Source organism: Bactrocera dorsalis, unplaced genomic scaffold, assembly GCF_023373825.1.
Source record: "Bactrocera dorsalis isolate Fly_Bdor unplaced genomic scaffold, ASM2337382v1 BdCtg224, whole genome shotgun sequence".
Taxonomy (NCBI): Eukaryota; Metazoa; Arthropoda; class Insecta; order Diptera; family Tephritidae; genus Bactrocera; species Bactrocera dorsalis.
In genome coordinates this window covers 9,297-36,017 of record NW_026038275.1, presented here as the reverse complement: position 1 = coordinate 36,017, position 26,721 = coordinate 9,297, and the positions used below count along the sequence as shown (strand labels likewise).

General features: G+C 36.3%; 1 protein-coding gene and 2 pseudogenes across 1 annotated transcript; 2 read left to right on the top strand and 1 right to left on the bottom strand.

Moving 5' to 3' along the window:
• Positions 1–6,326: 6,326 nt before the first annotated feature.
• On the top strand, positions 6,327–6,456 carry LOC125780216 (small nucleolar RNA U3; annotated as a pseudogene).
• Positions 6,457–11,415: 4,959 nt separating this feature from the next.
• Positions 11,416–13,166, top strand: LOC125780215 (zinc finger MYM-type protein 1-like; annotated as a pseudogene).
• A 2,382-nt stretch (positions 13,167–15,548) lies between these two features.
• On the bottom strand, positions 15,549–26,492 carry LOC105228509 (uncharacterized). The gene is made up of 8 exons (XM_049462041.1): positions 26,295–26,492; positions 20,888–21,173; positions 20,263–20,759; positions 19,922–20,201; positions 17,086–17,774; positions 16,629–16,985; positions 16,024–16,174; positions 15,549–15,941 (listed from the first exon to the last, which is right to left on the bottom strand). Exons 1-8 carry the CDS (start codon positions 26,353–26,355, stop codon positions 15,653–15,655), a joined length of 2,610 nt encoding a protein of 869 aa, XP_049317998.1. The 5' UTR covers positions 26,356–26,492; the 3' UTR covers positions 15,549–15,652.
• Positions 26,493–26,721: the final 229 nt, after the last annotated feature.

Sequence of the window (26,721 nt, the reverse complement as noted above, 5' to 3'; positions counted from 1 at the left end):
AATCTCGCGCGCTGCAGTTACCACTGTGACCCCCACAATATAATAACATTAAATTTTTAAAAACCATTTAACTTATCTGTGAACACTAAGATTTAATATTTAACTTTACTATAACTTTATACAAAACAAGAGATTTTGATAATAAATTATATTGTGATTATAAACTCAAGTGTAGCCGATTCTTTTATTTCGATTGTGCATGACAACCAGTTAAAAAGGTTAAAAATTAGAGAAACATACATATATACATATGTATCTAATGGTTACGAAATTATTCAAAAAGTAAAAATAATAAATATTTTCATCTTGAGAAGCAAAATAATTTAAATTTGAGTATCAGAAAGATTCATTTACAAAATTTGATGACTGACAGAACGGGAGAGTTGATTCAACTTACGTAATTGTTTTTTGTCTCGGGTCGTAGAGAGTTGAAATCATTTTATAGTAGCACAGCCCAGTAAACAACATTGCGAAGATTATTGTTTTCTGCTTAAAACAAAAAAATAATTATTGAATTGAATGTCGGATACTTTCAAAGCTTGTCCTTGATTTTTATTTATTGTGATAGAGAAAGCCATTTTTAGAAGAAATTTTTAGCATTACAATAATAACTTTGTGGGTATTACAGGGGCTCGGGCTATCAATACCGTCTCTCCTTTGGCTCTTCTAATAAGAATGATGGCCTGGACGCATCAGCATGACAGATACACCGACCTCGAGAAGCATTTATGCGAAGAGTCCAGACACCTGATAATTAAAGAGCTAGACCGTCATGTTGGTATTCAGCTGTAACCCCTCTATTTTAATTGACAACGGCGAAGCCTTAAGGCATACGTTTATCTCGCCAGCAAGGCGACCACTTTACCCATCAAGATTCGATTGCATTGCAAGCTGCGATCCATTGCAATAGAACACCGCGACTAATACTTTTGCTTATGTTGCAAATGAGCGTTTAATGGAGCTTGAATGCTTATTGTGCGGGTTTGCCACCACTTAGCAGGGCTGCGGCTATTTAGTAGGACGCAACAGCCAACAGCCAACACCCATAACCAAACTTTCTGACCAAATCAGTGGACATCGTCCGTTTTTTGTGGGGCACGCAAACTGAAATCGGGCAGTAATTTTCCAACCATCGCAAAATTTTTTTAACCTCAATAATTTTCAGCGCTTCATTAAAAATTATGGATATCATCGGTGGATGGTGTTATCCTTAGGTATCGGCTGAAATGCTTTGTATGAAACCAGTTTTATGCTTGTCCCAGAATTGCCGGAGTGGGAGAGTTCGCAAGTGCTTATCATAAACGCATATCTCTCTCTCGACGTAGTCGTAGTATCGTTGCGTTTCAGTAACCGATGGATGGGACAAGGACAGAGACAAGTAGGTCCTTGTGGCATTTACTACACTAGCCATATAAAGGAGTGCAAGTTTGGTGTGGGATTCGTTGTGGGAAAGAGACTCTGTCGCCGAGTACTATCAATGATCCGGTGAATGAACGTCTAGCCACAATCCGCATCAAAGCGAGGTTCTTCAACATATCGCTGATTTGTGCCCACGCCCCGACGGAAGAGAAGGACGATGTGCCCAACGATGCCTTCTACGAGCGCTTGGAGCGCCACGATGTCAAAATCGTGCTTGGCGGCTTTAACGCCAGGGTGTGAAAAAAAGGTATCTTTGACACTACGGTCGGTAAATTCAGTCTCCACGACGAAACATCCGCAAATGAGTTGAGGCTGATCGATTTCGCCGGGGCTCAATGTATAGTTACCTGTGGTACTAGTTCCAGCACAAGAAAATACATCAAGCTATCTGGTTACCTCCGGATCGAAAAGCCACCAACCAGGTCGATCATGCTGTGATAGACTGAAGACATGTCTCCAGTGTTCTAGAAGCGCGTAAGCTCCGAGTTCTAACATCGACTCAGACTTGCAGCTAAGATTCGCACCCGCCTCTGTGCAGCAAAAAACGCACGCCAACAAACACAAGGAAGGTTCGACGTCGAGAAGCTGCAATCACAACAGACAGCCGAACGATTTTCTACTCGGCTTGCACTCTTGCTCTCTGAGAGCACTCGTCAACAACTCGAGATAAGGAACTGTGGGATGGCATTTCAAACTCCTTACGTACAGCTGCTACCGAAACCATTGGTTTTCGGTAAGTGCAAAAGAACAGCTGGTACGACGAGGAGTGCCGTGTCGCAGCGGAGAGAAAACAGGCTGCCCACCTCTCAACGTTACGATCGATAACACGTGCGGGATGGGATAGATACCGAGAGTTGACGAGGGAAGCGAGACGCATTTGCAGACAGAAAAGGAAAGAGGCCGAAATGCATGAGCACGAAGAGCTTAATAAGCTGGCCGACAGGGGTAATGCTCGAAAATTCTACGAAAAAATACGGCAACTAACAGTAGGTTTCAAGACCGGCTCCAGAGGTAATTCTGTGACGGATGTCCAGATCATACTAGAATTATGCAGGCAACATTTTTCCAGCCTGCTGAATGAGGATGACGATGGAGCAGACGTTCCATTGCCCGACCATGAAGAAGTTCGAATAGCAATTACCCGCCTGAAGAACAATAAAGCAGCGGGAGCCGATGGATTACCGGCCGAGCTATTCAAACACGGCGGCGAAGAACTGATATGGAGCATGCATCGGCTTCTTTATAAAATATGGTCGAACGAAATCATGCACGACGATTGGAATTTAAGTGTGCTCTGCCCAATCCACAAGAGCGGAGACCCCACAATCTGCGCCATATACCGTGTGATAAGCCTCCTCAACATCGCGTATAAGGTTCTATCACCTCCACCTCTTCATCGATTTCAAAGCTGCGTTCGACAGCACGAAAAGGAGCTGCTTCTATGCCGCGATGTCTGAGTTTGGTATCCCCGCAAAACTAATAAATGTAAACTGACGTTGAGCAACACCAAAAGCTCCGTCAGTATCGGGAAGGACCTCTCCGAGCCGTTCGATATCAAACGAGGTTTCAGGCAAAGCGAATCATTTTCGTAAAACTTCTTCAATCTACTCTTGGAGAAAATAATTCGAGCTGCACAACTAAATAGAGAAGGTACCATCTTCTATAAGAGTGTACAGCTGCTGGGTTACGCTGAAAATATTGATATCATTGGCCTCAACACCCGCGCGGTTAGTTCTGCTATAACTCTTGCTAACAGGTGATATTTCGGTCTGAGTAGGCATTTGAGAAGTAAAGTCCTCTCTCGACGGACAAATACCAAACACTACATGTGACTCATCATTCCTGTCCCGCTTCAAGGCGTAGAGGCATGTACGAGGACAACATCTGATGAGTCGACGTTACGAGTTTTCGTTTCTTTTGCGCACTGGTAACGGCGAATACTGCAGTGTATGGAACGATGACCTGCACTAGATATACGACGACATTGACATAGTTCAACGAATCAAGGGACAGCGGCTGCGCTGGCAAGGTTATTTTGCGCGGATGAACGAAAACACTCCAGCCCTGAAAGTATTCGAAGCAGTACTCGCCGGGGGAAGCAAAGAAAAAGGAAGATATCCAATCCGTCGGAGAGATCAGGTGGGGAAAGACCTGGTTGCACTTGGTATATCGAATTGGCGCTAAATAGCGAAAGCGGCGCGTACGCCAGTAAAGAAGACGAAGAAGAAAAAGACATACGTTGTTTGTACCAGATATTTTCAAAATCAAAGCGAATGAAAAGTTGCATTTGAAAAACGACTAAGAACAATTATTTTCAAAATAAAATTAAATATTTTGTAATTGTTGGCAAATATGAGTATACGAGTATACGTATAAATTACTTTTCTTCATGCTTTAGTCAAAAATGTTTCCTTACATGTGCCAACGTTTTTTCCAATCATCGAAACAGTTGTTCAAGTAAATTTCCGGAATAGCCCTCAATGAGCGTAGCGATTCACGATTAATGTCTTCAATTGACTCAAAACGATTTCTCCGGAGCAGTCGTTTGAGTTTGCTGAATAGCTAAAAGTCACACGAAGCCAAATCAGGCGGATATTAGTTGAAAATGGGCGAAAAACTCACGAAATGTCAATGTAGTATGCGACGGTGCAAAAACCAAAAGTTGTCGTTTCCTTTAGGAGTTGCTTCGCGCAAATTACGTATAACACTCAAATAGTGTTCCTAGTGTTCCAACCGGATATTTGAAATTCCTAATATTAGTTATTTGGGGGTTAGAACAAAATTTCACCGCCTATGAAAAGATTGAGGCTGGATAAGCTTCGTTTGCAGGAAATACGCCCACTAAATTTAATTAAGATAATTCTGATATTGATCGATATATGGGGTATAAAGTCTGCCGGAAGTTTGGAAATTTTTATTTCAAGTTAGACGTTCATCCACCGGGGTGAATGGCAGTACTCGGCGACGGAGTCTCTCTCCCACCACGAATCCTACACCAAATTTGCGCTCCTTGATATGGCCACTGGGACCTACAAGGACCTACTCGCCTCAGTTCTTGACCCATCCATTTTTTGGACGGCGGTGATGTCAGCCTTCACTCTAACGAGGTCATCAACCAGCTGTGTAGCGGCACCTTCCCTATTAAAGGACTGGACATTCCAGGTGCATGCCCTTAAATCGCAGTCCGTAATTCGTTTGCCATGGTCGTCATCAAAAGGGCGGGTCTTTAAAGTTGTCATGTTTGTCAAAATGTAATTATAACAACTCTTAATACATTAGCATATCCAATTTGAAGGGAAATGCTCCGACCTTGGCGGTAACAAGCGACATTAAACTTTACAGATTTTAATGAAACTAAAATCGTTGAGTTAAGAATAAAACGAAAAAATATGTATGTACATATATGTATGTATATGTGCCGGTGAACATTGCTTTTTAACACAAAAATAGCAATAACTGAAATAAAACGACTTTATTAAAATAAGCGCCACTGTTTTCGGTTTGCTCTCTAAAACCAAGTAACTAATATAATACATATGTATAAGTGAAATCTATGCATGTTGTATATATGAGCTCGCGTTATCACCAATTTATTATATAATATAGTGTTTTATATGAAAAGAGCAATTCCAGAGATTGACTTGTTTAAAATTAAATTTGCATATTATTTAATTTCATATTATATGCTATATAAATGCAAATATTATATAGGATAGTTTTATATGTAGTTAATAAATTTCTTGGAATTGTTGCGTAATCTCGAGCCCTTAAGCAAACAGTTTTTAAAGTGAATTTCAAATTCTGTGATACGGAACTGTTTATCAGTTGAGAGGGAGCGGCAGTGCTACTCGTTCATACGTCTTTATATTTATACTCCCATGACATGTTGCTACAGAGTATAATAGTTTTGTGCACCTAACGGTTGCTTGTATGTACTACATTTCTTATGGACAAAGTCACCGTCACTGCATTCGTCCATATTTTTGCCAAACGGGAGATTGAATAGTAAAATTTCACAAAACAAAACGATGTGAACCAAGTTTTAAGAAACTTTCGAGAACTTCTTGTGCAGCGACTTCAACGTCTTAAAATAGATAATAGATTAGAATTTTCCGTTTAAAGACGAAAATATTGCTGCAAACTGATAAAGGCGGAGCTAAATCCTCCTCCTTTAGTTTACTTGTGTCTTCAAATGTCTGTTAAAAGTATGTGACGTTGTTGAACTGAGGTGAACTTGATGTCCAGTGTATGGGCGTTGAAGTTAGCCGGTGTTGGTAGTGATGACGTTTATGTCACAATCTTCTGCCCATTGCCATTCAAGTAGCTCTGTGCAAATTAATAGGTCCTAGGAATAAGAAAACCAGTATGATCCCATTTATTTCAGATTTTGTCCTTAGATGTTTAAGCTGTTGGGTGTTGTTTATGTGGAGAACTCCCAACGCTTCTACTGACGATACATTTATTCGCTTGTCTTCCAGAGGCGTTAAGGAGTTACGTATTTCAAAAAAATCGTTTTTGAAGTTATACTTCTTATACGACGCCGGAAAAGGTTGCGATAGATTCTGGTTGTGCAACCTTCCATATAAAAGTAACGCAAAGTTGCGCAACCTCGCTCCATCCATATGAATCCAAGCGAAGCGGTGACAATCGGCGATCGTTTGTTCGTTTCTTTCGGCACAGCTCGGCCGACACAACAACACAACACAATGTTCCATGCTTATGCTGTTGTTGTTTTTGTAGAACAATGTTTCAATTTTTAATTGGTGACATATTCACATGTGTGCGCATATGTATGTTTGTATGCTTGTGCATTATTGAAGTTATAGTTCTTTTTCTTTCGTTTGCCTTTCTGCGAATTCTCAACTATTTTGTGTGAGTTTTAATTGAAATACTCTGCGTTGGCCTTTCAGAATCACACAGAATCATTTCTGTGGTTTTTGAAACTGACCCACGAGGACGAGGTGTATGGTTTTATCTGGGAGCGTGAGATTTAAGAAAATCGCTCGCTTACAAGGGATAAAATGACTTCTGAGTGGCGATTTTAATGAATAAATTCACAGAATCATTTCTGTGCTTTTGGAAATCTATACTAATAAATAAAAAAATAAATTTTTTGCTTACTAATAGAAATTAAATTTACCACAGCAATATTATGTATATGTTTATGTATATTGCTGTGATACATTTATTTTCTATTAGTAAGAAAAAAATATTTATTAGTATAGTATACGATGTTAAAAAGCAAAAAATTAAAAATAAATTCTGTTGAGATTCGAACCTGTGACCTGTGTTAACATCTTGACTTTGCAAGCGCTTACCACCAACACCACCATTGACTCTTAGGTTGCGCTGACTTAAGTATGATTTGGTTATGCATGCTAGAAACATACGATCGAATCTCAACGAAATTTATTTTTTTAGTTTGAATACAGTAGCGCAATCGTGCTTTCACAGACACTTGTCGCGACATGTTGGTGTGAGGTGTCTGGCACTGTCCGTGCGCTATTGTGCGCATAGGCAGTGGACAACGCTGCCGTAAATACATATGTTTCTATACATAAACATATACATAATATTGCTGTGATAAATTTAATTTCTATTAGTAAGCAAAAAATTAATAATAAATTTATTAAGACTATACTTCTCAGGGCATCACAGCAATGTTATGTATATGTATATACATATTATGCATATGTATTGCTGTGATAAATTTATTGCGAAAGCAAATGTTCTACAAAGTAAGTATGTATATTCTATACTTAAACAAAATTATTAGAACCATCGTATGTTTCTTGCATTCATAACCACATCATACTTAAGTCAGCGCAACCTAATTATCAATGGTGGTGTCGGTGGTAAGCGCTTGGAAGGTCAAGATGCTAACACAGGTCCCAGGCTCGAATCCCGACAGAATAAATTTTTAATTTTTTGCTTTTAACATCGTATACTATAAAAACAAATATTTTTCTTTATTTTAATTTCTATTAGTAAGAAAAATATTTATTTGAGGGTATACGATGTTAAAAGGCATACATCTTCTATCCTACCTTGTGTATCTGCACATGCTCATGTGAGTGTATGTATACGCATGTGCGCGCATTGACTTGCATGTTCATACATTCATATATACTTATATGTACATATATTTGCATACATTGCCGAACAAATAAATCACAAGCATACAAACATACATATGCGTACACATATGAATATGTCACCAACAAAAAATTGATCTTCACAAGTCAATCCGGCAGCCAAATTGGCGAAGAACAAAAGAGAGATGATTACGCTGCATATTCTCTTCCGCAACGAAGAGACGGAACTACTTTCTGAGTCAAAATTCATTCATTTAGACTTTGCTTTATTCTTCATTTTATTTGCATAATAAATTTATAAAATGTGAATTTAAGTTTTCTAGTTTTCTTTCATACAAAATGATATGCATTTCTGAATATCACTAAGAAGTATAACTTCATCCGCGCGTAGGGACTCCACGCACCTTTTTTTTTACTGTCTTATTAAGTTCTACAAATCTCTCTAGAATATTATCTCAAATTTTCAAATTGATCCGAGTAATAATTTCGGAGATACAGCCTTGAGAACTTGTGCGCTCGAGGCAAGCTGGGCTAAGTGCGTCGTCTTTAAACGCGTTTTTCTCGAAACTGTTTTTTGAAGTCGATTATCAAGATTTCTCGAGAACTACTCAACCGATCTTCATGCAATTTTACACAGATCTTTGAGATATAATTCTAAAAGGTTTGGGCAAACGCTTTTATTTTCGATTACAACTATTCGGAAAAAATATGTAGCGAAATTTTAAGTTTTTGTAAAAATGTCTGCAAAAAATCCAACTTTTAGTTTTATTTTCCTTCGTCTAAGTTCTAAGTTAAGCTTTTACTTGAAACACGTACATTATTTTACTTTAGATGATCCTGTAAGGAGTTATTCTGCCAACGCGGGCACATTTCTTTCCGAGGGTGACCGGAAATGGCGTCACAATGGCCGAGTTTAAAATATATTTTTCCAAAACATTCAGAATTTCTTCTTTTATAGTGTTTGTTTGTAAGCATAAAAATTTCTTATAGAATATTTAATTTTTAATATGAGAAAAAATTGTTGATAACAGGCGGTGTTTTAATCGAGGAAACCCACGTAAACCCTAAACCCCCGGATTTTATAATTATTGGTTCGAAGTTGCTAAATTCTTTGCTTTCGATAATCACGGTATCGTTTCCAAAATGAACCGAGTGGCTTCCCTCTTCATGACTGATGAAGTTGTTCCATTTGACTGATAAGATGAGGCTGTTACCAATATCTTTAATCTGTGAGATATGATCAACGTTGCTAAAAGTGAAAACTGATCGTTCTCTCCTAACTAATTTCGATAGACAATTTGAATTTTTGAATTTGAATCAATTAAATAAAGTAAAGAAGTTTCGTTGTGTTGTGTAAAGTAGATATATGGAAAATGGATATATGTGAAAAATTTTTGGCCATGGTGACATATTGTTTGATAAAAAATTTCTTATTTTTGACCTTACCCATTGAATTGCATATTTAAATAATCTTTGATAAGCCTCACTTGATTTTGGAAACTAATGTCTATTTCATTACTAAGATAGTTATATTTTCGAAGAGAGTCCTGTAGACAGTGGCGTAGCTAGGGGAGGGCGGCAGGGGCGGTCCGCCCCGGGTGTCACCCGGTTAGGGGTGACACCCGAGCCCGACTATGACAATCAGTTCTACCTATAAAAAATCGTAAATCTGTGGCAGAAAGCATAACCGCCACTAATCAAATAATCTAGGTAACTAACGGGTGATTTTTTTGAGGTTAGGATTTTCATGCATTAGTATTTGACAGATCACGTGGGATTTCAGACATGGTGTCAAAGAGAAAGATGCTCAGTATGCTTTGACATTTCATCATGAATAGACTTACTAACGAGCAACGCTTGCAAATCATTGAATTTTATTACCAAAATCAGTGTTCGGTTCGAAATGTGTTATTATCGACAAATTTTGTTCAGCGATGAGGCTCATTTCTGGTTGAATGGCTACGTAAATAAGCAAAATTGCCGCATTTGGGGTGAAGAGCAACCAGAAGCCGTTCAAGAACTGCCCATGCATCCCGAAAAATGCACTGTTTGGTGTGGTTTGTACGCTGGTGGAATCATTGGACCGTATTTTTTCAAAGATGCTGTTGGACGCAACGTTACGGTGAATGGCGATCGCTATCGTTCGATGCTAACAAACTTTTTGTTGCCAAAAATGGAAGAACTGAACTTGGTTGACATGTGGTTTCAACAAGATGGCGCTACATGCCACACAGCTCGCGATTCTATGGCCATTTTGAGGGAAAACTTCGGACAACAATTCATCTCAAGAAATGGACCCGTAAGTTGGCCACCAAGATCATGCGATTTAACGCCTTTAGACTATTTTTTGTGGGGCTACGTCAAGTCTAAAGTCTACAGAAATAAGCCAGCAACTATTCCAGCTTTGGAAGACAACATTTCCGAAGAAATTCGGGCTATTCCGGCCGAAATGCTCGAAAAAGTTGCCCAAAATTGGACTTTCCGAATGGACCACCTAAGACGCAGCCGCGGTCAACATTTAAATGATATTATCTTCAAAAAGTAAATGTCATGAACCAATCTAACGTTTCAAATAAAGAACCGATGAGATTTTGCAAATTTTATGCGTTTTTTTTTTTAAAAAAGTTATCAAGCTCTTAAAAAATCACCCTTTATAATATCGTACCACGAGCATAATAAATTGATACGAGTATTTAAAAACAAAACAATGTGCACACTGTCAATCTCAGTATATACAGCAGTGTTGTCCAACGTGACTGTGTGCACGTTATGCTTGTGTTGGTTATTCTAGCGTCAACTGATGGCAAAATTCTGCTTTGCTTGCCTACGAAGTTGAATACAGTAGCACAATCGTGGTTTCACAGACACTTGTGGCGACATGTTGGTGTGAGGTGTCTGGCACTGTCCGTGCGCTATTCTGCGCATAGGCCGTGGACAACGCTGCTCTAGAAAACAGGGTGTTGTATAACAGTTTTTTTGTTACTTTCATGTAATTAGGGTGTTGTGTTAGCATTTAAGCTACATATAAATTTTAAAGCTTAATGAGCAGCACTTTAATAGATATTATGTAATTTAAGTGATTGAGTTATTTAAGTGATTATTTTGAATTACTTTGCATGTTTCTTAAATTTTATTAAGATGTTACTTGTTATGTAAGTTCTTTTTTTTTTTAACACGCTTCAAGAATTTCTTAAATTTTGCATGCAAAACGATACAGTCCTGGGCGGTAAACTTTCGTTTGACTTGTACAAATTGATTAGCCGTTACAAAAGAGAATTAGGTGGAATTCGCACAACCAACGCTAGTCAGGGGATTCCTTTGATATAGAGCTCGTCACTTGTGTTGTGGATTGGATTTCTTTTGTTTCCGACCGCATTTATTTCAATATTCTTTTACGTGAACGTGTGAAAGTTTAGTGAAAAGTGTTTGTTAATTATTAGATATTAAAAACAACAATTTTTGTATAAAACCGACTATTAAGATTCTTGAAGAAAATAAACAAGGTAAGTAAAGTATTTTTGCTATTATTTTCTAGTCATACCTACTTAAATACATATTTACACCCAGTTGCAGGATTGTTAATTTATATAAAAATATATTTCACAAAGCTAGTTACGTAACGTGTACACGGAGAAAAAAATATAATAAAATTTATTATAATGTTCGTGAAAAATTACTATATTTACTAAGCCTAAACGAAAATTTAAATCTCGGTTAGATAAATTATAATAACTAAGGTTTCGAAAAATTACTAACCAGTTTATTAAAAATCAAAAACTGTAAAGCAAATTGTATTATCTGCATTTTAAATAATAATAGAATTTTTTACTATACATATATTAAAAATTAGTAGAAGTATTCTTACAGATAGTAATTGTAATATTTGTAAAGAGAATAGCAATTATTTATAAATTGTGTAGTTATTATTAGAATCCATTAAAAAGAAATATTAATATATTGGTTAGTAAAAATTTCAATGCTGACATAGCACTTATTGTATTACAGTTCATAGAACACACACAACATTCAAATGGTAATAAATTAAATCTAGTCAGTACTTTTTGATGTTATGAATATAATTATTTAATATGTTGTAAAAGTTGCTATCTCATTTATTAATTTATTATATCAGCTTTTAATTTTTGATAAAAAAATTTAATTTTTAAGAAGAGATATTATTTTTTTGTATTTAGATTTTAAAATTTATTAATTTTTTCACCGCTGTTTTCTCCGTGTACGTGTTTATTTACTGCTACAATTTCTTTATGAAATCAACGTATCACTTACCAAATAAAAATATTTTTAGGATATCCAGAACGAAATATGCCGCAGGGAATTCATACTTCGAAAAGGCAAAGCGGGTTTCAGCAGAGAAAAGCCAAAAAGGCTAAAATGGATGAAATTCAGAAGCATGTCTGGATCTCTTCTCAAATATGTTTACAAAAGCAAATAGCGGCCAAAGTTCAAGTAAAGTACCCGAGTCTCCTGCTGACGAAAGTAATGATTCACATCTTGAAGAATCACATTCAGATAGCAACATCGACAATACAGAATCAATGAAGACGACCGATCAAGTGCAACACTTGAGAGATGTTTCACATTGGAGTTTACCGGTTCCCAATAATGTTCGCATTGACATAGTAAAAAAGGGGAGTGAACATTTCCAGAACAAAGAAGGACCATTTTCTGCTGTATCTCGTCATGGTTCAAATATTAAAGGTGATTCTCGTCATCTTTCACAGGAATGGTTTTATAAAGAGATGCCTAGTGGTGAAAAAATTCTACGATCATGGATGGTATTTTCTCCTTTATCAAATAACCTGTACTGTTTTTGCTGTCGTTTATTTGCTGTCGGTAACATACAAAGAACATTTACAACTGGATTTCAGAAGTGGTGGAAACTAAATCCTAAAGTATTGAACCATGAAACTTCATGTGATCATTTAGAAAATTTCGAAAAGTGGAAAACATTGGAAATGAGATTAAAAACTCACACCACAATAGATGACGCAACCTTGCAATTAATGAATACGGAAAAACAGAAGTGGAAAAATCTTTTATCTAGATTATTTGATATAACTTTGTTTTTAGCTAAACAAAACTTAGCATTTCGTGGACATGATGAAACCCAAGGGTCTACCAATAAAGGTAATTTCTTAGAACTAGTTAAACTGCTGTCAAAGTATGATGCTGTACTCAAAGAACATATATTATATTTGGAGCAGGAAAAATCACCTAAAGTAACATATTTATCGCCAGAAATACAAAATGAGTTCATAAATGTTTTAGCTAATCACGTAAAATGTCAGCTTGTCAACGAAATTAAATCGGCCAAATATTTCGGAATCATGTTTGATAGCACACCTGACGTTTCACATGTCGATCAAATGTCCGAAGTAATTCGTTATGTAAAAATTAATAATAGAAAAGTAGAAGTCAAAGAAGTATTCTTAGGATTTTTTCCCTTACATGGAAAAAAAGCAGCTGATTTAAGCGCTGAAATACTAAAGAAGCTTGAAAACGATGGCTTAGATATTATGATGTATCGTTCTCAAGGCTATGATAATGCTGCAGTTATGAGTGGTGTACACGGGGGAGTGCAAGCTATTATAAAAGAAAAAAACAATAAAGCAATTTTTATTGGTTGTATAGATCATTCAATTAATTTATGCGGCCAACATTCGTTTGCACAAAATGTGAATTGTGTTACATTTTTCGGAGCAGTGGAGACAATATTTAACTTTTTTTCAACTTCCACAAGCCGCTGGGAAGTGCTCCTCAATCACTGCAAAGCATCTGTTAAAAGACTTTCGACAACGCGCTGGAGTGCTCATTGTATTGGCTGAAAAAGTATTGGCTGAAAATTTTGATGGGATAATATCTGCAATTGAGGAACTATGTGACCAAGACGTAAATTTAGAAACTAGAGGTGCTGCACAAAATCTTATCTCTGCTGTGTGCAATTTCTCATTTCTTTGTTTTCTTTTCTTTTGGAATGATGTGCTAAGGGAAGTGAACTATGCTCAGATTGCATTGCAAAGTAAAGGTTTATGTGTTGATGAAATAATCATAAAACTAGAAGCACTTCGTCTATTCATTGGAGAGAAACGGTTGCATCTAGCAGGAGAGGCAATAGATTTTGCTGTACAAAAATCGGAAGAATACAACATTTCGATGGAACGACGAATTCGTCGCAAGAAACGCATGCCCGGTGAGTTAGCCACCGATACTGGACTTACACTTAGAGCGGAACTTCAAAAGGACATGTTAGAATGTATTGACAGATTCAATATTGAACTCGAAACACGAGTAAAGTCCATTAAAGACGTAGCTTCATTGTTTGAAGTTGTGCAGTCAAAGACCTTGCTTTTGGCAAACACTGAACAGTTAAAATTTGCTATATCAAAATTTACTAACCTTTACGATGAAGTATCAGAAACAGAACTACTTTTAGAAATACCAAGATTGAGAAGACATTTAAAAGCGGCTAATATCACTGTCTCTAATTGGGTGACGCTGGACTATTTGAAATTCATTGTCGAATGGGACTTTACAGCTTCTCTTCCGAATCTAACGGTTGCATTAAAGTTATTTATGACAATATGTGCATCAGTCGCTTCATGTGAAAGAAGTTTCAGCAAATTAAAATTAATTAAAAATTACTTGCGGTCTACAATGACTGAAACCAGATTAAACAATCTTGGTATTTTAACGATCGAACATGAAGCAACACAAAATATAAATTTTGAAGACGTGATTTCGGAGTTTGCAAGTGTCAAAGCTAGAAGAAAGAAATTTTAATTTTTTCACATAATATACTAATATAATATTTGTAATACTCGTGTTTTAATAAAATGTAAATGATTATTTTTTTACTTTAAAAGTTTTGATTGAGTTTTGGGGTGACACCTTCAAAATCCGCCCCGGGTGTCACCTATGCTAGCTACGCCACTGCCTGTAGATCGTTGGATATTTTAGTAAGCTTGATATATATTCTCGAGTTGTTTCTTTTTTATTACTTGCTTTTTATTGCAGATTAGTTTGTCAAAGTTGTTCATCATGGTCTGGGCCGATTCTAGCTTATTTAGGATTCTAGGCTTTCGTCGGTCAAGTGATGATATGATTGCTTGTATTGTGGTGCTGACTTGTGTGATCCCCGTTCTATATATGAAAACTAGTTGTATCGAGAGCGCTTTCGATTTGGTGCAAATTGATGAGATGAATAATTTTGATGGCTGATGTTTGTATTTTGATGCCTACCTCTCTCTCTCGCTCTCAAGTAAATCTATTACCAAACTTGCCATTTTGCTGATTCAAAAATGAAGTATTTATTGAAAAATAAATTAATCAAGAAAGGAAGTGGTAAGTTCGAGTCTAAGCGAACATTTCATATTCTTGCAATTTGCCAGGGTCAAAGCCAGCGAATTACTTTTAGGTGCATACAGTTTTTTAGAATCAAGGGAGATAGGGGTAGTACGATTTTACCTATTGTTAGCAATACTATATTATAAACAGAAGTAGATGGTATTTTGGTTTTATGAAGGTACTTCACATACCATCACCAATATATAAGGAGTAAAGGCAACTAGATATTTAAAAATACTGACATTTTAGGCAGAAAGATGCATGGATATACTGGGGTACTTATATTCAGTATCTGCGGGATTGAATGGTTATGGTTTGATTTAAATTACCACTTTTGACTTATCACAGTTTATGGGGTTTAGATTAATGGCGCTTTGTGGACATGGTAATGGACTGACTCAAGGAAGATATCTATATTTTTACTGAAGACGGACGGACAGGCGGACAGCCACTCAGAATTTAACTTGTCTTGTCATCCTGATCATATATACATATATATATATATATAATCCTACATCTTGTTCGCTTAACTAGTACTAAACTTAGACACAAGCATAGAGTTACTTTCAATAATAACCCCCTGAAACGTATAGATTGATTTCCATTTTTGGATAAAGTTCTCACACATTAGTCGCACTATATATGATAAAGTAAAGTAATCTGTTAGCATTTAAAGTTTATGTATAGTATATATTAATCGGTTATATTTCTTCAGCTATAAGTATATTAATCCAAAATGGTTTTGGTTATATAACACAGTTTGTGGTTTATGATTACAATAGATAGTTATGAAGCATAATTTTCATTTCGAGCCACTGCTGGTACTTATCCATGTATATAAACTCCATTGAACCGACGACGACAAAGCAATCCTCGCTGTTTAATATGGCTGTGCCCTCAAGAAATCTGTCTGTGTTATCCCTATTGTTTTTCTGGCTTCTACATGAAAGTGGGAACTCTAAACAAATTGGCATAACTTGTTTTGGAATTATAGTAAAGTAATCGACGAGCACAACAATCGCTGGGGTATCTGTCTGGACTTCGATATTGGGAGCGTCAGCTCTGAGTTAAGATAAATGGTAAAATTAATGCTTACTGAAACTAATCATCTATCATTGAGTGGATATGTAACAGATTCACTTACATAATAATTTGAGATATATTGTGACGGCCATTAAGTTGCTCATATTGGCCGAAGATCCCAATAGACATACTCGACGGCAAAATGGTGTATAAAATCGGGTCGTTAGCTGGAATCGAATTGTCCAGGTCATTCGTGTTGAAGCAAAAAGCGGCTGAAAGAATTAAAAAATATGCATGTGTACTCATAAAATTCAACTAAATTTAATTCAACAATTCATTCACAAAGGAATATACGATAATAGCAGGAGCAAAGATGAAACTAGTTTAATGAGTATAAAGTTTTTTATAAAAATTATATGGGTATATATTTTTTTTACTCTTTTTAAGTTTTATAAACTGCAAACTGCCATCTCACTTTTGGAGGGGGAGGTGGAAATATTCATATGGAGAAAGGAGAGGTGTTCATTGTTCAGTCTTTGCAATACTGAAAACCATAAACTGTAATTTTGAACAAAATCTTCATTAAACAACCCTAATGGAAGCCTATTGAGTTTCGGAATGATTTAAGCAAGTTCAACAAAACCGCCCACCCTAATCGATTTACTTTCTCAATCTGATAATTAATACGTAGGAGTATTTCATTGAAACTAAAATCCTTTTACTTACAAGTCAACACAAGTTTCGGTGAAATTATAGTGCCTCTGCAAGCCATCTGATATTGGGGCTGTTCCTGGTTTAAGTTATCTTTACTGATTCTATAGATGCTTACATTCGCCTCCTCAATCATCGGTTTATCCTTGGATTGTTTCACACACTGCGGCTGACATTTTAGTTTCGTCTTATCCCATTCTCCATCAATACCGCAACTCAATTTTTGACTTGGAGAGCTCGACTTATAACCCTCAGCACATGTTACAACGGCAGTTGTATCAGGCTTACTGTATGCCTGACAATCGGTTGTTTTATTTTCGTACGTACATATAGTATCGGTCGATATACCATTCCAGTGCGGTGGGCAACGTTCTACGAAGAGAGTAAATATACATATGTATACATACATACTATGCATGAAATAATAACATACAAATTTTAGTTTCGTGATAATTTTGTAGCAACAACTCACTTTCACATTTTGGAACAGCCGAGGACCATTGGCCTGCAGTCATGCATAGCGCCATAGAGTCTCCATCGATCAAGTACCAGTCTTCGTCACAGCTGAATGTGACAATGGTGTTAACGTCAACTTGACTGCCTACTTTCAGTGTTACGTTCTTATCTTCATCAGCTGCACGTAAAGCTACTCGATTAGCCGGTATGACGCAGCGTCGATTTGGTATTCGAATGTCCGCATCTATAGATATTATTGCTGTAATTGGTTTTATACCGATGTTATCAGGCATAATATTGGACGTGCCAGCTATATTCTTCACAGTTATTATTGTACTGGAAATTTGCCCCGAAAGTATTTCTTGCACTAAAATTTCCTTCTCTTTAATCACATCGAATTTTTCTACATTGGCTGCATAACTATCATCGAAATGCAACGCTTCAAATTTCTCTTTCTCCTCCATTATGGGAGCACACAGCTCAGCATATTCATCCGAACCGTCGGCGCAGTCTATTTCGCCATTGCAAAGCGCTGTGTAGGGCACACAGGCACCATAAGCACAGGCAAAAGATCCATCGGGACATACTATATGGGCACACATTTCAACAGACTCGTCGGAGCCATCACTGCAGTCTATTATGCCATTACATAGATCGTCGTTGAAAATGCATTCCTGCGAACGGCATTGCACCAATTCATCCGAGCTGTGAAAATTACAAATTAAGATTTATGAGCGATTTCGGTATCACGGCTTGAGAAGGTTACGAAACATTTATATATTTGGAACTTGTATAATTCTTATGTAATAAGTTCCATTTATTTGAAAGCAGATTATAAAAAAAATTTTTGAGAAATCCATAATTTTGTGAAAAAATTAAATTGAAAATCTATAATTTCTGAAGAAATTGTTCTTTTTTCAAACGTTGTATTTAGAAGTATCTTATAGTGATCTCTCGCTCGCAGTTATGGCCGAAGGGCCGCATTCTGGAGGAGACTATTATGGGATTCTGGATATGGATCCCCAGTCAAAAAAAAGCTCAATGAAAAAGACTTAAACTTAAACAACCCGAAGATTTTTCCTACTCTAACCTCAATTACGGAAATTCTCTATAATAATAAAAACATTGACTCTCAAAAATTTGTAACCATCAAAAGGTCAAATAATGAAAAGCCGCTAAAACATACAATATTTAGTTAGTTAGTTAGTTTTAGTTAGTTAACAACAAAAAAACCGCAGACTTTTTGCAGAATAATATGGATACAGACATCAATGAGATTCTTTCTCAACTTCGTTACAATAATCAGGAACATATAATAACAGATTCTAATCCTGAATAACTGTACTCATATATCCGTGCTTATTTTATAATGAAAGTTCTGCAGTGGAATAACAAAGTCTATTGGAACAATTACAATAATTTGGAGATATTAATAGCGGAATTCCAACCTCATATTATAGCATTACAAGAAACGCATATCAATGCGGCTTTGAAAACAACCAAATGCCCACAATACGAACATGTCAAATAAACAAGGTATTGCATTTCTCATCCGCAAAAATATTCAAAATATCTACGGTGCAAATTCGAATTTTCAAATAGCTTCAATTCAAGTGAAAACTAGTGTAGAAATTAAAATACAAAATATTTACTTACCACCAAACATAAAAATATCTTCCAATGAGTTGAACAATTCAATTGATACTAATTTTGTGAACATTATTATATTGGGCGATATAAATGGGTGGCATCCATTATGAGACTCTCACAATACCAACTCCAGAGGAATAATGTTTGAAAGTTTTATATTACAAAATAATCTGTGTATTCTTAACAATGGCAAATATACCCACTATTCCACTCATCATACTTAAACTGCGATTGACATCTCAGCATGTAGCCCCAATTTATCGGAAGAGATAAGGGACACGGTGGACGATATGTCCGGTAGTGATCATTGTCCAATAATACTCAGTTATAGGGAAAATTATGCGAGTACTATCCATAACTCTAGGTACAAAACGGCAAACGCAAACTGGCCTCTTTTTTCTAAGAGATTAGAAATAGAAGTAGACCAGTCTCTATTAAATATTATGAAAGCTTTGATATTGGGGATAATCTACTATGGCCTTATTATCCATGGCAAAACATCCAAACGCTTTCGCAAAAGATCAATAAAATAATACATGGCAGCGCGCATAATTAGTGTCGCGTTTCGAACAACTCCAATTGCAAACATACTCTATGAACTGAAACTCCCTACTATTGAAGACTGCATTTTTAAATTAACTAGGAATAAAATATATAATCGCACACAAAACTCAGATAACATCCTGTACACAGACTTTAAGGCTCTAGCTCACTCGAAAAGATACCTAAAAATTAATTCTACAATCACGGAAATCTTTAAAATGGCTAAGAAGATATATGTCTGTTCTTCCACGTTTCCTTTTGGGTGTTACAAAAATCGTGGTAAAATTAAACGGGTTCAGGGTATAAAAAATCTGTAGTTCGGAAGTTATTATTACAAGCAGCTTGTTTCTCAAACAGTTCCTTAATGAATGTAGAACATATATAATTGCAATAAAGAAGAAGTTGCCAAAAATATGACAAAACTGTACACGATCTTCTAGTACTCTTTACATAACGAACATTATATTTATCGGACAAAAGATACACCCCATATAATTTTTTTTTTTTTTGTTAATAATTTACATCTCGAAATATTTCGCAATCTTTAGTTTTTTAAAATTTTCGGAAAATTTACTTTACACCTCCATGCAAACTGAGCGGCTTGGTAGTGTGTAAAGTATATATTATTGATTGATATATAAAGCAGTTCCCGTACTTACTCACAACTGCCTTGAAGTATTTCCTCATAATCCGCGGTGCATAATAAGATTGTTTCGTCCGAACCGTCCGCGCAGTCCTTCTTTTCATCACATTTTTTGTTTTTAGGAATACAGGCACCATATTTGCATTTATACTCATTTTCCGTACATGTGCGATTCACACATTTCGCCAATATCTCATCTGAGCAATCTTTAACACCGTTGCAAACCACTGCCGGGTCTATACAATCACCGTTGTCGCAAGTGATTTCACTGTCCTTACACGGAAATTGCACCTTCCCTATTAAAAAAGAGAAACGTGGTAGCGTTGGGTGAATGAAACTTAAGGTTAGAGAACTTACTTTCACAATGCGGCCACTGTCGATACCAATCATTATTCACACATTTCAAATGATCGACTCCGATCAAAACAAACTTAGGCAAACAATCGAAATGCACTGTATCATTTTGTAATACCTTACTGGATGGACTCAAAATCGTAACCATTTCACCGGTTTTATTTAAAATCAACAAGTTACGCTTGGCATACGGTATATTGCAGTATATTCCAACAGGCTTTGCTTCATCTTTTTCTTTCTCCATCTCTTTTAAGCTATCAGCGATTTCTACAATCACGACTGGTTCATCGGATCCATCGATGCAGTCCCAAACTTGATTTCCGACCTGTTGTACAGTAATGCAGGCGCCATAGGCACAACGAAATGAGCCATCGGAACACACTAAATGAGCGCATGCATTTACAGTCTCATCTGATGCGTCCTTGCAATCTGCGAAACCGTTACACATGTCCATTTCGTCAATACATTCGCCCGTATTGCACTGGAACTCTTCCTCTGAACTGTAAATGTGGTACGATTTTCTTAATCAATTGTCAAACTAGATATTCACACTTATGTATGTATATACATACGTACAATATTAATACAAAAACAATAAAGAATATAAGTCAACTAATTAAAAACTCACCACGTTCCTTGAATCTTTTCGAAGACCTTTTCAATTGGATCACAGAGAAAATCTGTCTCATCAGATCGATCGAAACAATCAATTTGCTTGTTGCACTTGAGTTCGGCACCTATACAAGCTCCGTAAGCACAGCGATATTGCTGCGCATTACAAAGCTTCGCACGACATGTCCATGAAGTCTCATCTCGTCCATTAGTACAATGAACGAAACCGTCACATACATTGGACTCTGGTATGCTCGTATTCGCTTTATCCTTACAGGGCCACTCAGTATTTGATGAAAACGCTGTTAAATTTAATATATTAAAATATAAAAAAATTTAAAATATACTGCTGAATATTTGTAGCAAAATTTTACATGAGCAAAGTTCCTTCTACCATAATGACATACACCACATTATAATAATTTTTAGTCAATTGGCTTTGTAAGACTAAGACATCACTTAAATCTCATGCAGCTAGTGCTAGTGCGCTCTTGTTCCAAGGTATACGCTGTTAAATTGGTGATCACATAGCGAGAGAGGGAAATAGAGACTCGAGTTAAACTTAATTTCTCAGCAGAGTAAAAAAAATTAAGAAAAAATTATCCTCTCTCTTCATAAAACATACATTAAGTTTATTGTGTCAGTCTTGTTGAAATATAAAAAATTAACAATTTAAGTTGTGGTGAAGTCAGAAAAAAAATCAGTTAAAAAGAGATATGACAGCATCGATTTGAATCACGCAGATGATGCACATAGATTAAATATTTAAATATATAGTAGTACATACATACAGTGGCGAGCAAAATTGAGTGCATGTTCACGATGCAGACTTTCGTCACCCATAAAATTATAATCACACAAGCAAATTCAAAAATCTTTTTTGTATTACTTTTATTGTTTAATTCTTAATGAATTCTAAGCAAAAACAATGATGATAGAGATGAATTCGAAGAGACTTAAAGTAAAAACGAAAAATAACCGCATAAACTCAATTTTGCACGTTGGCACTTTTCCACCTATTTTCGCTTTCTTACTTCTCTTCTCAGCATAAATCGGCAAGATTCAACGTTATATTTGTTATACTCTCGCAACAAAGTTGCTAAAGAGAGTATTATAGTTTTGTTCACATAACGGTTGTTTGTAAGTCCTAAAACTAAAAGAGTCAGATATAGGGTTATATATACCAAAGTGATCAGGGTGACGAGTAGAGTTGAAATCCGGATGTCTGTCTGTCCGTCCGTCCGTCCGTCCGTCTGTCCGTCCGTGCAAGCTGTAACTTGAGTAAAAATTGAGATATCGTGATGAAACTTGGTACACGTATTTCTTGGCTCCATAGGAAGGTTAAGTTCGAAGATGGGCAAAATCGGCCCACTGCCACGCCCACAAAATGGCGGAAACCGAAAACCTATAAAGTGTCATAACTAAGCCATAAATAAAGGTATTAAAGTGAAATTTGGCACGAAGGATCGCATTAGGGAGGGGCATATTTGGACGTAACTTTTTTTGGAAAGTGGGCGTGGCCCCGCCCCCTACTAAGTTTTTTGTATATATCTCGGAAACTACTATAGCTATGTCAACCAAACTCTATAGGGTTGTTTCTTTCAGGCATTTCCATATACAGTTCAAAAAGGGAAGAAATCGGATAATAACCACGCCCACCTCCCATACAAAGGTTATGTTGAAAGTCACTAAAAGTGCGTTAACCGACTAACAAAAAACCTTAGAAACACTAAATTTTACCGAAGAAATGGCAAAAGGAAGCTGCACTCAGGCTTCTTTTAAAAATTGAAAATGGGCGTGGCGTCGCCCACTTATGGACCAAAAACCGTATCTCAGGAACTACTCGACCGATTTCAATGAAATTCGGTATATAATACTTTTTTAACACCCTGATGACATGTACGAAATATGCAGGAAATCAGTTCACAAACACGCCTTCTTCCAATATAACGCTATTTTGAATTCTATCTGATGCCTTCTCTGTATAGTACAATATATACATTATACTCTCGCAACAAAGTTGCTAAAGAGAGTATTATAGTTTTGTTCACATAACGGTTGTTTGTAAGTCCTAAAACTAAAAGAGTCAGATATAGGGTTATATATACCAAAGTGATCAGGGTGACGAGTAGAGTTGAAATCCGGATGTCTGTCTGTCCGTCCGTCCGTCTGTCCGTCTGTCCGTCCGTCCGTGCAAGCTGTAACTTGAGTAAAAATTGAGATATCATAATGAAACTTGGTACACGCATTTCTTGGCTCCATAAGAAGGTTAAGTTCGAAGATGGGCAAAATCGGTCCACTGCCACGCCCACAAAATGGCGGAAACCGAAAACCTATAAAATGTCATAACTAAGCCATAAATAAAAATATTAAAGTGAAATTTGGCACAAAGGATCACATTAGGGAGGGGCATATTTGGAAGTAATTTTTTTGGAAAAGTGGGCGTGGCCCCGCCCCCTATTAAGTTTTTTGTACATATCTCGGAAACTGCTATAGCTATGTCAACCAAATTCTACATAATCGTTTCCTTCAGACATTTCCATATACAGTTCAAAAATGGAAGAAATCGGATAATGACCACGCCCACCTCCCATACAAAGGTTATGTTGAAAATCACTAAAAGTGCGTCAACCGACTAACAAAAAACGTCAGAAACACAAAATTTTACGGAAGAAATGACAGAAGGAAACTGCACCCAGACTTTTTTTAAAAATTGAAAATGGGCGTGGCGTCGCCCACTTATGGACCAAAAAGCATATCTCAGCAACTCCTCGACCGATTTCAATGAAATTCGGTATATAATATTTCCTTAACACCCTGATGACATGTACGAAATATGGGTGAAATCGGTTCACAACCACGCCTTCTTCCAATATAATAAAACTGTACACAAATACGGTATTTGAGCTGAGGTTTCCCTTGTGGAAAAATTGTCGTGATCGGACTATAACTTTTCAAGGTCCCTGATATCGAACACGAAGAACTCAGTGCCTAACTTAACCTAACCTAATTTTTCACCGAAAATATCGGTAAATCTCCCAGAATTTATTTGTAATTAATTTTACAGCAAAATAAAAAAATATGTAAATGACGGATAATGAAATCTCGATTATCACTTTATCATGCGAGAGTATAAAATGTTTGGTGACTCCCGAACTTAGCCCTTCCTTACTTGTTGAATTAATTGTCAATCGGATCCCATACAGTCGTTACAACTAAAACGCATTAGAGACTTGGCCGGAATGAAACGATGTGATTCTTTACGTCAAAGACCAATAACAAGTTATTTCCAACCAAAATTTTAAATTACATAGGCATTATGAATACATTATGTATAGCTCGGTTTTTATATATCGTACATATTATCTAAACTACACTTGTAAAACTTATTACATAATAAAACTTTATTATATGTAATTTAAATATTGTTTGATTTGCTTTGAAATCGATTATCCGGATTTTCGATTATACGGAACACCCCTGGTTTTATTTGATCCGGATAATCGGGATTCTACTGTAATTATAAATAATTTTTTAAAAATTTGCGAGCATAAAAATGAAAAAAATATCTGAAGCAATTGAAAATAATGTTGTAAACTTGACCGAGAATGGTTGTACTTCACGTGCAATTTCCAAGAGGCTTGGTATAAGCCAATCGGCGGTAATCGCAGTTCAAAAGAGACGGAATGTGACTCTCAAAGCGCAAGTCGCAGGCCGTAAAAAATTATTGAAGGAGTCAGATGCTCGACTAATGATGTCTGAGATGAGAAGGAACAAGCTTCTAACACCAAAAGGTGCATCTTTGGCTATTAACAAGAATGTTAGCGAATGGACTGCCAGAAGAGCGCTGCGAGACATCGGATATATTTCAAGTGTAAAAAAAAACAAACCTGCATTATCCGACAAAAATGTTAAAGCGCGATTGAAATTTGCAAGGGCACACTAAAATTGGACTGTTGGCGATTGGAAACGTGTTGTCTGGTCTGACGAGTCAAAATTTAACCGTTTTCAGTCTGACGGAAAACAATACTGCTGGCGTAGACCCGGAGAACGAATCCAGAGACACCACGTAAAACAAACTGTCAGACATGGTGGTGGAAATATAATGGTTTGGGGATGCTTCACATGGTGGCATGTTGGCCCTCTGCACTTAATAGACGGTATTATGCGGAAAGAGGACTACCTCCAAATTTTGCAAACCAATCTTCCCAATTTTATTGAAAAATGTGCTTATCCGGAAACAGAAATTGTTTTTCAACAAGATGGGGATCCGAAGCACACTGCCAAAATTGTTAAAGAATGGATTGGAAAGCAAAATTTTAAATTAATGGAGTGGCCAGCACAAAGTCCCGACCTCAATCCGATTGAAAATCTTTGGTCAATCGTGAAAAGACGGCTCGGGCAGTACGAAGCAGCTCCATCAAACATGGGCAACCTTTGGGAGCGTGTTGAAGCAGAATGGAGTCGTATTCCTAAGGACATAATTGAAAATTTGGTAGAGAGCATGCCAGACCGCGTACAGGAAGTCATTTCAAATAAAGGTCTTTGGACGAAATATTAATTATATTTAAATAATTAAAACTTTTTGAAACGTGCAAAATTAAGTTTATGCGGTTATTTTTCGTTTTTACTTTAAGTCTCTTCGAATTCATTTCTATCATCATTGTTTTTGCTTAGAATTCATTAAGAATTAAATAATAAAAGTAATACAAAAAAGATTTTTGAATTTGCTTGTGTGATTATAATTTTATGGGTGACGAAAGTCTGCGTCGTGAACATGCACTCAATTTTGATCGCCACTGTATATTGAAACTTGCTGTTTATAAATTCTTTAAATTAATTTATGCCTCGGTATCAAAAATGAAAACAAAGTCGGATCTTATTATTATATTTACCAAAATCATTCAAATGGACTCATGAGATAGATTGAGCTATCTTGCCATCTGTCTAACGCTTGCCTGATGATTTTCATCAGTTGAAGAGGTCGAAGGTCGTCTAGAACGAGGCATGCCTTCAACGATTTTCGACAGTCTTTGAAAGCTTTATACCACTCTTAAGTTTGAATTTTTGATAAAACTGAATTACCGTAAGCTCCGTCCGTTATTCGCAATAATTCCACACACGAAATACAAAATTTGAGACAAATTGTTTGTTCTGTATTTTTTCAAATTGTAAAAATTGCAACACACTAAGGTTACCGACATTAATAGCCGTTATAAACAAACTGGTTGAAAGATCGCACTCATATATTTATACTACAATTTCCGGGTATTCTTTTATCACAATGTATGTATGTACTACATATTAAAAAGCAATAAAGTACATACATTTACGTATATTCATCTACAGTATATGCACAGTTATGCAATATTATATAAATATATGTATTTAGTTGTGTATCTTCAATATTTCATATAACTTACCTGTATTTATTAGACAGAGAACAATTTGCGCGCTTAATAAATATTTAAAGTATTGAAACATTTTTGTTAGATTTTAATTTCGCGCAGCACTTCAAGTTTAAGAACATTCACAATCGAAGACAAGTTTTATTTTCAATATTTTTCAGCCACATCACTTAAGTCCGAAAATGCTATGATCTACGATGCTGAATTTAATCTACACTGACTCAAAAAATGCCGACAGACTTGAACGTTTGCACTGCGAGCACATATTATGATGATAATAGACATAAATATGTTCGCTTGTAGGTATGAATTGTTGTTATCTTCTCAATTTTATTGGGAAGCCAATCACCTATTGAATAAAGACTTTTTACTCTGCTTGTGTGTGTATGTGTCAACGATGTTGTGTTAAGGTGACCAGAGCGAGCGTCTTTTTCTTTATAAT